The sequence below is a fragment of the Saimiri boliviensis genome, chromosome 14 (genome assembly GCF_048565385.1).
Source record: "Saimiri boliviensis isolate mSaiBol1 chromosome 14, mSaiBol1.pri, whole genome shotgun sequence".
In the NCBI taxonomy this organism is placed as follows: domain Eukaryota; kingdom Metazoa; phylum Chordata; class Mammalia; order Primates; family Cebidae; genus Saimiri; species Saimiri boliviensis.
Genome location: NC_133462.1, coordinates 10,825,831 through 10,838,106, shown reverse-complemented (window position 1 = coordinate 10,838,106; position 12,276 = coordinate 10,825,831). Strand labels below are relative to the sequence as shown.

The following is a 12,276-nucleotide window of genomic DNA, read 5'->3' as shown; positions in this document are numbered from 1 at the left end:
GAACACAGCAGCACCCAGGCCAGACATGGTGGCTTATACCTGTAATCCCAGCGCTATGAGAGGCTGAGGTGGAAGGATCATTTAAGCCAAGAGTTCAAGGCTGCACTGAGCTATTAATACTATGATTGTGCCACTGCGTTCCAGCCTGGGTGACAGAGCAAAACCCTGTTTCAATAAAAGAGAAAAAGCAAAAAAGCTTTTGGCTCTGGAGTTCACTCTGTCCTTACTGGGACCAGTGATAGGCATGACCGGGAACTTGAAGGGCCTGCCTGTGATCTAATCACTGAGCCTAACCTTCAAATTAATTTTTAAGGCATCTGCTTTTTAAGTGGGTATTAGTGAGCTGCAGTAGCAGCAGCAACCCTTTATCATGGCCAGAAACTGTAGAAGGGAGGTCAGACTCCCAGGAAGGGAATACAAGGCCTGGTAAAGGCAGTAATAACCCTTGCCCAACTCTAAAGTCTTCAGGAGAGAAGCGTTCTTTAAACACTCAGTGAACTTTTCTGCTCTAAGAAAAGCCTAGGCCGGGCACGGTGGCTCACGCCTGTAATCCCAGCACTTTGGGAGGCCGAGGCGGGTGGATCATGAAGTCAAGAGATCGAATCGAGACCATCCTGGTCAACATGGTGAAACCCCGTCTCTACTAAAAATACAAAAAAATCAGCTGGGCATGGTGGCGTGTGCCTGTAATCCCAGCTACTCAGGAGGCTGAGGCAGAATTGCCTGAACCCAGGAGGCGGAGGTTGCGGTGAGCCGAGATTGTGCCATTGCACTCCAGCCTGGGTAACAAGAGCAAAACTCCGTCTAAAAAAAAAAAAAAAAAAAAAAAAAAAAAAAAAAAAAAATTAGCTGGGCATGGTGGCGTGTGCCTGTAAACCCAGCTACTCAGGAGGCTGAGGCAGGAGAATTGCCTGAACCCAGGAGGTGGAGGTTGCAGTGAGCCGAGATCACGCCATTGCACTCCAGCCTGGGTAACAAGAGCGAAACTCCGTCTCAAAAAAAAAAAAAAAGAAAGAAAGAAAGAAAGAAAGAAAGAAAGAAAGAAAGAAAGAAAAGCCCAGGAGGAGCTTACTGAATGAACAAAACCCTAACTGACTTGGCCAGATCCCAAAGGAGTCAAGAATCCTAGAGCTGGATGAAACCTTGCTCATTCCTCTCTGGAGAGAGAGTAAAGGACTTGCCCGGGGGGAAACTGCCTAGTTCGCAGTGGTGTGAGACTCCAGATTCCCGGCTTCCCAGTTCTCAGGAGCCCTATCAGGACTGCAGCACTGACTCAGGTTCTAATTGCAAAAGATCAACGCAGGCGGTACAGTCAGCATACGCTCCAGACAGTGTGACCATTTGAGCATCTATAAAAAGACACTGAGCAAGTAGGAAATGTCTTAAGATGGCTTCCACTTGCTGTCAACCCCAGGGCTTCCTGTGATTAAATAAGTTGACCAGAACCCTAAGAGGTAAAAGATAAATGCACTGCCTTCAAAAATAGGTTATTCTTACTTCTCTTTACACACCAGACTGTAAAAATTCTGTTTCGAATTTTTGTCTAGTAGGGAAAGCAGGAAGACTCACTGAATGCTGGCATTGTGTGGGTGTCCCCAAATGCACCCATTTGACCACAAGGACCCTGAGAAGTGGGCATTTTATTCTTGATGCCTATTGCACATGGCTGGGAGGAGCCAGGCCTGAACAGTTTTATCTGGCTCCAAAGTCCACAGTCTTCCTCCACATCCTGTTGCCACCTCCGACATTCAAAAAGATGTCACCACTTGCCTGACAAACAGGGCCCTGAGTCACCTATTCACACAGATGCAAAATGGCAAAAAAAAAAAAAAACCAAGAGAAAGATCCTCCGTGCAGACCAGTTTGGCCAGAATCAGCAAACTATGCTCCAAGCAAATAATCCTAAATTCCATTAAGAAAAAAAGTAACAGGACACAACTAAACCTAGCACCAACCAAGAGGCCGTATCTTCATTTTTGTCAACAACTACTAAGAGTCACCCCAACGGGTGATGTGCCAGAAATCAATTTAAAAACTGCCCATCTCACCTCATTACATCACCAGCAATATCGCACAGTGTCTTCAAGACTGCATCTGCATTAACTACTAAAAGCAAACACCTTCCGCAGCAAAGACTAGGCCAAGACATTGAGAAAGGCAAACCCATGAAGTTTGGCTCCCACTGAACGATCTCATTTTTACCTTAACTTATCCCATGAACTTGACATGCCACCCAAACTGGCAGCTTTTCCATCCTATTAGGCTATTAGGTTTTAATTATGAAACTGGCTTCAAACCATGTATTTGAACAGGGTCCCCTCCACCAAGGAGGCTGCGCCTACAGTCCCTCATCTGCTGAATAAATACCAATTGCCAGAAATCTCAGGAGTCATCCTTTTTTTCTTAGCTGTGCTGCCAGGGTACAGGTTAAGCGCCTTGCTCCATTCAGCTACTTCGCTTGCTATTCCAATGCTCTGTCACTCAACCTCTGTCGCTCAGATAAACAGTTGCTCTAGCCTAGAAGTACTATTTTTTTTTTTTTTTGAGGGGAGGGCTAAATTAGGTTCTCTAGAATCTGGTTTGACTTGATAGCTATCCATGGAGACTTGAAAATAGTTTCATTAGCAATTTGCACCGTAGAGGTATTTACTTTAACTGGCTCTGACCTCTTACAGAGATGTTTCTAGAGGCCAGAGAGCCATAAAAACATAACCAAAGGAAGTGAACGACCCTCAGACAGCCATTTCTTTCCCATCAGGGAAGAAGGTAAAAGATCTAAGAGCAAGAAGCAGAGGTGGAGGCGTTGCAAAATAAATTACGAACCAGGCCCAATATGAAATTGCTCTACATTCAACTATATGGAAACACAAGAGTCAAAACCGTTCATCTTTAACTTGCCAGGCAGTGAACAGCCAGGTCCACAGGTACAAAACAATATTCTCTTGGGACTGGCCTTCCTGGCTTCGGAAAACCACAGCAGTGGCTTACTAAAATAGCTAGCTCTACTTAGAGAAAACTCTGGCTTATAAAGAAATCAAAACTTGAAACCTTCAGAGCAGAGCAAAATTGTACCTGGGGGAAGAGAAGAGGCTGTGAATTACTACTTTTGGGGAATCGCATCTTTTTTTCTTTTGAAGAGCAAATTTGAGGGGAATTTAAAAAATAAGGGGTTTTATGACCAGAACATCCATATTTCCATGGTCACAATGGACTGTTTCTACTAGGAGACTCTGACTTGCTTTCAAGTTAAATCTCTCACCCAGAGAAAATAAAAATGAAAAAGGTTATGCGTATAGTAAAATTCCTTAAATCAGGGATTCTGAGTGACACCCTTTTCTTTCTTTTTTGCAACATCCATTAATTTGATTTTTAACTAATACCGGTACATCAGTTTGGAGGGAGGGGGGAGGCAGTACTGTGACATTTCAAAAACAAAGATTCCAAAATACAGTTTTTGACTTAATTACTGGGACCTCTCGGTCTTAATAGAAGAGATTCCTTTGAGAACAGAAAACAATAAACCAGTGTTGACATGCTGAGCTTTTTAAATGTTTGGGGAAATAGTTTCAAATTCATTGAATGATGGCTAAAAATTTCACTTACAAAAGAAACCTCATTTCCTTAACGTTTTTTTAAAGTCAATTTAAATACGCAACTTAGTAGCCTTTGGAACTGGGTCCTCAGTCATCCAGTTTCTGTGCTCTGCTCCTGGAGAAGGAATTTTACAAAGGATGGGAAACTTCAAGTAAGTGCAATTCATTTTGGGCTGACCCAGTGCCCCTGAGCAAGTGTTTTTTCGGTTCGTGCTTCAGACATTTTTTGCAGGATACCGTAGTTTGGAGATTTCTTCCTCCCGTAACTGATTTTACATCATCACTAGGATAACTACTCCACAGCAGTTGTGAACATATTAAGAGGAAGAAAACAAGTGGCCTACTGAACTGCAGTTTCCTCATCTACGTGTGTGGGACCTTTTTTCCTTGTAAGAAGAGAAAAAAGGAAATGGGTCTTTTGGAGAAGGCCAGGGTTCTCTCTCAAAGTATGCCAGGGATCAAAAGTGGGAAAGCGGGAAAATGCAACTTCAACGTGTTTTGTCTTTAAACGGAACTTATGCTTGTAAAACACATCGGAAGTACGGTGTTTGGTTCTGCAAGTCATTTCTGCTGCTGTTTTTTTTCCTTGTTTACGTGTAGGACGGGGGGACTGGGAGCTGGAGGAGGTGTTCCCTCCAACATGACTGGGCGTGTAACACGTTTGCATCAACTTTTCACAGACATGTGCTTTCGAACAAAGGGGCAGTGGAGACAGGCAGAGATGGGGGCTTGACAGAGTTTACAGATTTTGTGCTTCAACAGTACTTTACAAATGACTTGCTCAATTTTAAGGTCCGTCACCACAAGAGACATTGGAGTAAAACGAGAAAACTGGAGCTACTTGAACCAATCTTTTTTTTTGGGGGGGGCGGGGAGGGAGAAACCATTAACTTGAATACATGAATCATAAATCAAATACAGTAAGCTTCTCTCCTACAAATGGACTTGAAGTGTCCACTTTCTTCAAAGATGAAGGCTGGAGAGAAAGCAATGGATTGAAATGGAAAGAGGGACGCCAGAGTCTGAAAACATACGGGCCTTTTACATCGGTTTTTGTCATGTTACACTAACAACACTTTTTTTTTTTTTTTTTGAGAAAACTGTGTACGTCCAATTTAAAAAATTAAACACTGAAAGGATGTGCAAGTCTAAAAGGGCTCAACAGGGTTAGAATCCTGATTCGAACACATCAATTCACTCTCAAGCATCACTTTGGTCTAAAGGCGAGGAGGAAGGCAGGCAGGAAAGGGAGAAAGAGGGAGATCATCGAATTACTCAATCAAAGAGGCTACTTACCATCCCAACCCATTGTAAGACATACACTTCTGACATAAGAGAACTCCTTAGAGGTCGAATAAAGCGTGTAAGCACCTTTGAGTAATGCACCTGCCCCCGGAGAGGGGGCCGGAAGCCCAACATGGGCTTAGCGAACAGACCTTTGCTAATCTGTTTATTTCCTGGAACTGGAGTCGGGCTGCGATGGGCTGCGATTCCCAGGACGATACATTTAATTAGAACAAAACAGAAAAAAAAAAAAAAAATGTAAAAGCTCACCAAACTGCTGCACTTGTGTCTCTGAATGTGGGTGGCATTTCTTTTAAAAGGCAAAGTATGGTCTGTGAAGGAGAAAGGGGAAAGGGGAGGTGGGAGTGGGGAGAAGGGGCCGTGGAGTCTGGCAGGGGAAGCCCTGGCTGAAACCCCCGACTAAGGGAGGCTCCTGAGGGGCTCCCCAGCCAGGGCTGCGACGGGGTAGCCATCTGTCCAGCACGTTCTCTTCCCCTCTCCTCCCCCACTCCTTCCAAGACTCGCTTTCCTGCCGACTGAAACCCACCGTCCGTGTCCAAACCTACTCTCCAGCCGCCTCTTCTCCTGCCCCACCAGGAAACAGTGGGCGAACCCTGCACCCCAACTCCTTCTGCTCGAGCAGGGGAAGGAAACGGGGCCCCAACCTCGCCCTGAAACGCGCCGAGCTGTCCCCATTATCACCCGCCAGCCAGAGAAGCGGGGGAGGGGGGCCGCGTTTCGCACTTAGGGAAGGGGGCGCTTCCTTTCACCCCCTGCCAAAGCACAAGGAAATCGCCTTTTCTCCTCCGGAAGAGATGGTGCCCCATTTTACCCCGAAAGAGGGGGGAACCACAGGAGAAAGCGCGGGACCAACTTCCTCTCCCCTACAAGGCAGGGAAACCAAACCTTCCCCCCCAACAAAAAACCAGGCTGAGAACCCTCCCTCACGTCACCTACCTACGAAAAGCGAGAGGACCCCTGCCCTTTAGTGAAAACATGGAGAAGAGTCTTCTCTCAAAAAATAGGCAGGGGTTTTCATCGAAAGGGCTGGAGATGCATCTCTCCCCCTCCCCAATTCTGCCTTCTAAGGAATGGCTAAAAAAACACCTCCCGCCAAAAATTAAAAGTGCCATACCCACCCAAAAGACCCCCCATTAGAAGGATGGAGAAAGGACCTGAACGAACCCCCGCTTTCTGCCTCCTGAAAAAGCTAAGGTACCTAACATCCAAGTAGGGCAGGGTGTGCCTCCCCCAGGAGAAAGGATACTGCCGGGGGCTGGGAGACCCCCAACCCCAAACCTCTAAGAGCGGGGCTGTTGCTGGAGATCCCCCTAAAAAGGGTCCGGAGCCCCTCCCCCATCCCCTGCCCCGAAGCCAGGCGACGGGCAGGCGGGCCCGTGGCTGCCAGCTCCGGGCGCAAGGGCAGCCAGGACCCCCGTGGGCCTCCGCAGCACCCCCCCCTGGCGCCCCCTCCCCAGGGCGGGCGGGTGGGCGCGGGGGGTCCGAGGGGCGCCTCCTCACCTTCCCCTCAGCATGGCGCCCAAAAAAGACAGAGCGAGAGCGAGGGAGAGCGGGCGAGCGCCGCGAGGGGGGGGAAACGCATGAGGCCGGGAGAGAAAGCAAGCGAGAAAGAGCGAGCGAGCGAGCGAGCGAGAGACACCCACCGACCCCGCCCTTCCTCCTCCTCCTCCTCCTCCGCGGCCCGGCCCAACATGGCGGTCGCCCCCCTTCCTCCTCCTCCTCTTCCTCCCCCCGGGGACGCAGCCCCGGCCCGGCCGGGGGCCTGACCTGTCGTCAGGGAGCGGGAGGCGGTGGTGGAGGAGGTGCGGGGTGGCCGGGCGGGCGTCGGGGGAACACGGAGGAGGCGAAGGCGTTGATGGCGGCGGCGGCGATGGCGGCGGCGGCGACTCTGATGGCGGCGGCGGGGGGGTCCCGGGCGCGGCCTCCATAGTTCCTTTGGGGGGAGGGGATGTTAATGCACGAAAAAGGACTGCTTGGGCGTGGCGGGAGGGGCACACTTCTGCTCGGAGGGCTCCAGATGGGAATGGGGTATATATTTTTTTCGGTTTCGGGATCACCTCTGCGCCGACCTCCGCGTAGGCCGCTCGGCCTAGGCCTCGGCGGGCCGCTCGCCGCCTGCTTTCTCCGCAGCCCACCCTTGCGGCCACTCGCTCACTGGCGCGGGGCCCTCATCGGGGCGAGAGCCCCCCCCACACACCCCCGCGGGCGGGAGACCCGGGAGACACGGACACTGGTGGGTGGTTGGGTGTAATTAGCGCGGGCCGCGCGCGATGGAGCAAGCGAAGGGTAGGGGGAGAAGAGCAGAGCGAGCGAGCGAGCGAGGAGGGTGGGGGGGGTGGGCTAAAAAAAAAAAAAAAAAAGGATTTGAGGGAGAGAGGAGACGGGCCGACTGTCTCCCTGTCTGCTGCCCCGGGTGCCCCGGCTTCCCGGCCCCCGCCGCAATCAGGAATTGACACAAAATGGCGACTCGGCCCGGACCAGCCGAGAGGCTGAGGCGGGAGGAAGGGTGAGGTGGGAGGGGGAACTGGGAGGCGGAGGCGGAGGCCGTGTCACGTGCGGGAGAGGGGGTAGAGACCGCTTGCCCGAAGGCTGGCGGAAAGAGCCGAAGGCAAAGGGCGAGGCCGAGGGGAGGCGGAAATAGCCGAAAGGAGCTGAGCGAGAGACAGGAGACGGCCGGGGAGAGCCGGAAAGAGCCGAAGGTACCGATAGGGGTGGAGCTAGAGAGAGCAAGAGAAACCTAGGGCAGCCAGAAATAGTCTAAGCCGATCCGGACCGGGAAGGGAGAAACTGTGATGGTCCGGAAAGAGCCGAAGGCGGTGTCCTCGTGGGTGGCAGAAGGTGGAAGCAGTTAGGATAATGCGATTAAGCGAATTAGCTGAACTGGAGGGGCTGGAGGGGCTATTAAGAGAATAAACCACTTTCAGAAAGTCGCCCGAGAGCAAGAGGGAAGAACCGAAAATTGCTAGTTGAAGGAAGGCGGGAAGAGCCGATAGTTTTAGGTCGGAGAATGGGAGGGAAGGAATTCAGGCTGTGGAGAGAAAAATAAAAATAACCGAAAGCTTGAGGCCAGGTGCCAAGAGTCGGAGGTTTCCGGAGAAGAGGCGATGAAGCCCAGCCGGCCCGGAGGTGACGTCACTCAACAACTCAGTCGATGACGTCATCCTCGGAGGCGAGAGGGGCGGAGCTTGGTACGCTCTCAGGGAAGTTTAAGTACCTGGGGTGTGGGACCCCTGGAAGGCTCTCAAATGGCAAAGGTGGAAACCCTGCCAGTGTCATAGACTGTGTACAAACAGATCTTTTGACCCTCACAACGGTCGTAAAATAACCTGCTGTTATTCCCATTTGCAGACTTAAGTTCGATGTTTAACTAATTGGTTCAAGGTCATAGGATTAGTTCTAAAGAGCGCAGCAAAATTTTTTTTTTTAAGAGACAGAGTCGGCCGGGCGCGGTGGCTCAAGCCTGTAATCCTAGCACTTTGGGAGGCCGAGGCAGGTGGATCACGAGGTCGATAGATCGAGAGCATCCTGGTCAACATGGTGAAACCCCGTCTCTACTAAAAATACAAAAAATTAGCTGGACATGGTGGCGCGTGCCTGTAATCCCAGCTACTCAGGAGGCTGAGGCAGGAGAATTGCCTGAGTCCAGGAGGCGGAGGTTGCGGTGAGCCGAGATCGGGCCATTGCACTCCAGCCTGGGTAACAAGAGCGAAACTCTGTCTCAGAAAAAAAAAAAAAAAAAAAAAAAAAAGAGACAGAGTCGTCAGATTGTGATGTGTTAAAATAAAAAAATTAAAAAAAAAAAAAAAAAGACTCGGCTGGGCGCAATGGATCACACCTGTAATCCATGCACATTGGGAGGCCGAGGCGGGTGGATCACGATGTCAAGAGTTCAAGATCAGCCTGGCCAAGATGGTGAAACCCTGAAACCCCGTCTCTACCAAAAATACAAAATTAGCCAGGCGTGGTGCCAGGGACGGTGCCGGGCACCTGTAATTCCAGCTACTCGGGAGCCTGAGGCAGAGAACTGCTTGACCCCGGGAGGTGGAGGTTGCAATGAGCTGAGATCTTACCACTGCACTCCAGCCTGAGTAACAGAGTGAAACTCCATCTCAAAAAAAAAAAAAAAGAGAGAGAGAGAATCTTGGCCGAGCGTGGTGGCTCACGCCTGTAATCCCAAAACTTTGGGAGGCTGAGGCGGGCCGATCATGAGATCAAGAGATTGAGACCAGCCGGGCGCGGTGGCTCAAGCCTGTAATCCCAGCACTTTGGGAGGCCGAGGCGGGTAGATCACGAGGTCAAGAGATTGAGACCGGCCGGGCGCGGTGGCTCAAGCCTGTAATCCCAGCACTTTGGGAGGCCGAGGTGGGTGGATCACAAGGTCGAGAGATCGAGACCAACCTGGTCAACATGGTGAAACCCCGTCTCTACTAAAAATACAAAAAATTAGCTGGGCATGGTGGCACGTGCCTATAATCCCAGCTACTCAGGAGGCTGAGGCAGGAGAATTGCCTGAACCCAGGAGGCGGAGGTTGCGGTGAGCCGAGATCGCGCCATTGCACTCCAGCCTGGGTAACAAGAGCGAAACTCCGTATCCAAAAAAAAAAAAAAAAAAAAAAAAAAAAAGAGATCGAGACCATCCAGGTCAACATGGTGAAACCCCGTCTCTACTAAAATACAAAAAATTAGCTGGGCATGGTGGCGCGTGCCTGTAATCCCAGCTGCTCAGGAGGCTGAGGCAGGAGAATTGCCTGAACCCAGGAGGCAGAGGTTGCGGTGAGCCGAGATCGCGCCATTGCACTCCAGCCTGGGTAACAAGAGCGAAACTCCGTCTCAAGAAAAAAAAAAAAAAAAGGGATTGAGACCATCCTGGCCAACATGGTGAAACCCCGTCTCTACTGAATATACAAAAATTAGCTGGGCATGGTGGCGGGTGCCTGTAGTCCCAGCTACTCAAGAGGCTGAGGCAGGAGAATCTCTTGAACCTGGGAGGCGGAGGTTGCAGTGAGCCCAGATTGTCAGCCTGGGCAATACAGTGAGTCTTTGACTCAGAAAAAATAAAATAAAATAAAATAAAATTCTGATAAATTGCTTACAGTAAATTTTCAGTGGATGAAACTTGTTTTGAGAAGCTAGTGCTGCCCCCCACCATCCCACCTGGTATACCAGTTGACAGTCAGCTGACTGACTACCAGCCAAGAATTGTGTTACCCTTACCTAGACTATCTTCTTTCTGGATCCAATCTCCTATCTAGTAGTTAATGATTCTCTTCTCCTATAAAATGTCCCATTGCTGAGCAGAGTGTCTTACACCTGTAATCCCAACAGTTTGGGAGGCCAAGTCTCAAGGATCATGAGGTCAAGAGATTGACACCATCCTGGTTAAGATGGTGAAACCCCATCTCTACTAAAAATACAAAAATTAGCTGGGAGCAGTGGTGGGTGCCTATAATCCCAGTTACTTGGGAGGCTGAGGCAGGAGAATTGCTTGAACCTGGAAGTAGGAGGTTGCAGTGAGCCAAGATTGTGCCACTGCACTCCAGCCTGGTGACAGAGCAAGATTCCATCTTAAAAAAAAAAAAAAAAGTCCCTATTACAGTGAATCCTAATAGGCCTACAAGGGACCTTATTTCCTTTCATGGAAGATTGTAATAAAATGTTCGCCAGGCGCAGTGGCTCAAGCCTGTAATCCCAGCACTTTGGGAGGCCGAGGCGGGTGGATCACGAGGTCGAGAGATCGAGACCATCCTGGTCAACATGTGAAACCCCGTCTCTACTAAAAATACAAAAAAACTAGCTGGGCGTGGTGGCGTGTGCCTGTAATCCCAGCTACTCAGGAGGCTGAGGCAGGAGAATTGCCTGAGCCCAGGAGGCGGAGGTTGCGGTGAGCCGAGATCGGGCCATTGCACTCCAGCCTGGGTAACAAGAGCGAAACTCCGTCTCAAAAAAAAAAAAAAAAAAAGTTCATACATGCTCATAACTATGTTGTCCAAAAAAAAAAATTCTTTCACACACCAAGAGCTAATATTGCAGCTTTGTGAGAATGGAAAAGAAGGACACGAAACTGGCTCACTAGGTGTGATTGTGGATGGTGCTGTCCCTTCCTTTACACCTTGATTTTTCAACCCCGTGTTGCTGGGCCACTGACTGAGAGCATAGGCCACATCAGCAGACAGCCAGTGTCCTTTCAAGGTACGGTTCTGAGGGGGCCCCATCCCTGAAGCTTCAGTGGGGCCATTCCAGAATTCTAGATAGACATCTGCTTTCAGGTAATGGGGAGAACGAAAACCCCACTGAGCAGGAATTCCCTGTACTTCAATGTCATAATGGAACATGATGGAACGTGGTCTACCAAGCCCTTCTGACGCTTCAGCTGACTTTTTTATTTTTATGTTCATTTTATTTATTTATTTATTTTGAGACAGAGTCTTGATCTGTTGCCCAGGCTGGAGTACAGTGGCACGATCTCTGCTCACTGCCACCTCCATCTCCCAGGTTCAAATGATTCTCGTGTCTCAGCCTCCTAAGCAGCTGGGATTACAGGAGCTCACCACCACATCCAGCTAATTTTTTGTGATTTTAGTAGAGACGGGGTTTCACCACGTTGGCCAGTCTGGTCTTGAATTCCTGACCTCAAGTGATCCACCCACCTAGGCCTCCCAAGTTGCTGGGATTACAGGCATGAGCCACCTCGCCCAGCCTATTTATTTATTTATTTTGATATGGAGTCTTGCTCTGTCACCCAGGGTGGAGTGGAGTGGTGCGATCCTGGCTCACTGCAATCTCCACCTCCTGGGTTCAAGCATTTCTCTAGCCTCGGCCTCCCAAGTAGCTGGGATTACAGGTACACTCTACCACGCCCAGATAATTTTTGTATTTTTAGTAGAGACAGGGTTTCACTATGTTAGCCAGGCTGTTTGCAAACTGAACTTATGACCTGGTGATCTGCCCACTTTGGCCTCCCAAACTGCTAGAATTACAGGTGTGAGCCACTGCACCTGGCCGACTTTCTTGTTTTATAGTTGTATTTAGTTAGTTAGTTTATTTTGAGACTGAGTTTCACTGTTACTTATTTACTTATTTTGAGGCAGAGTTTTGCTCTTGTCGCCCAGGCTGGAGTGCAGTGGTGTGATCTTGGCTCACTGCAACCTCTGCCTTCAGGGTTCAAGCAATTTTCCTACCTCAGCCTCCCAGTAGCTAGAACTACAGGCACCTGCTGCCACACCCAGCTAATTTTTGTATTCCTAGTAGAGATAGGTTTTTGGCATGTTGGCCAGGCTGGTCTCAAACTCCTTACCTCAGATCATCTGCCAGCCTCAGCCTCAGCCTATTTTTTATTGAATCATAACACACACACAGAAAAGCATATAATCACAGGTAT

General features: G+C 49.6%; 2 protein-coding genes across 5 annotated transcripts in view; one reads left to right on the top strand and one right to left on the bottom strand.

Annotated features, from left to right (window-relative positions):
• The window catches only part of ZC3H4 (zinc finger CCCH-type containing 4), a 48,328-nt gene extending 41,411 nt beyond the window's left edge, over positions 1-6,917 (bottom strand). Inside the window, exons 1-2 of one of the 4 annotated variants that reach the window (XM_074386139.1) lie at positions 6,399-6,543; positions 5,148-5,209 (exon numbers count right to left, since the gene is read on the bottom strand). In XM_074386139.1, the coding sequence (XP_074242240.1) occupies positions 5,148-5,185 (38 nt within the window). In that variant the 5' untranslated portion in view covers positions 5,186-5,209; positions 6,399-6,543. Of the gene's footprint in view, positions 1-5,147; positions 6,263-6,398; positions 6,544-6,665 lie in introns of those variants that run through there. The other 3 variants (XM_039465426.2, XM_074386140.1, XM_074386138.1) reach the window with 3 other exon arrangements.
• The window catches only part of SAE1 (SUMO1 activating enzyme subunit 1), a 101,165-nt gene continuing 95,765 nt past the window's right edge, over positions 6,877-12,276 (top strand). The window contains exon 1 of the mRNA XM_039465428.2: positions 6,877-6,926. Coding sequence (XP_039321362.2) covers positions 6,916-6,926 — 11 coding nt within the window. The 5' untranslated portion in view covers positions 6,877-6,915. The remainder of the gene's footprint in view (positions 6,927-12,276) is intronic.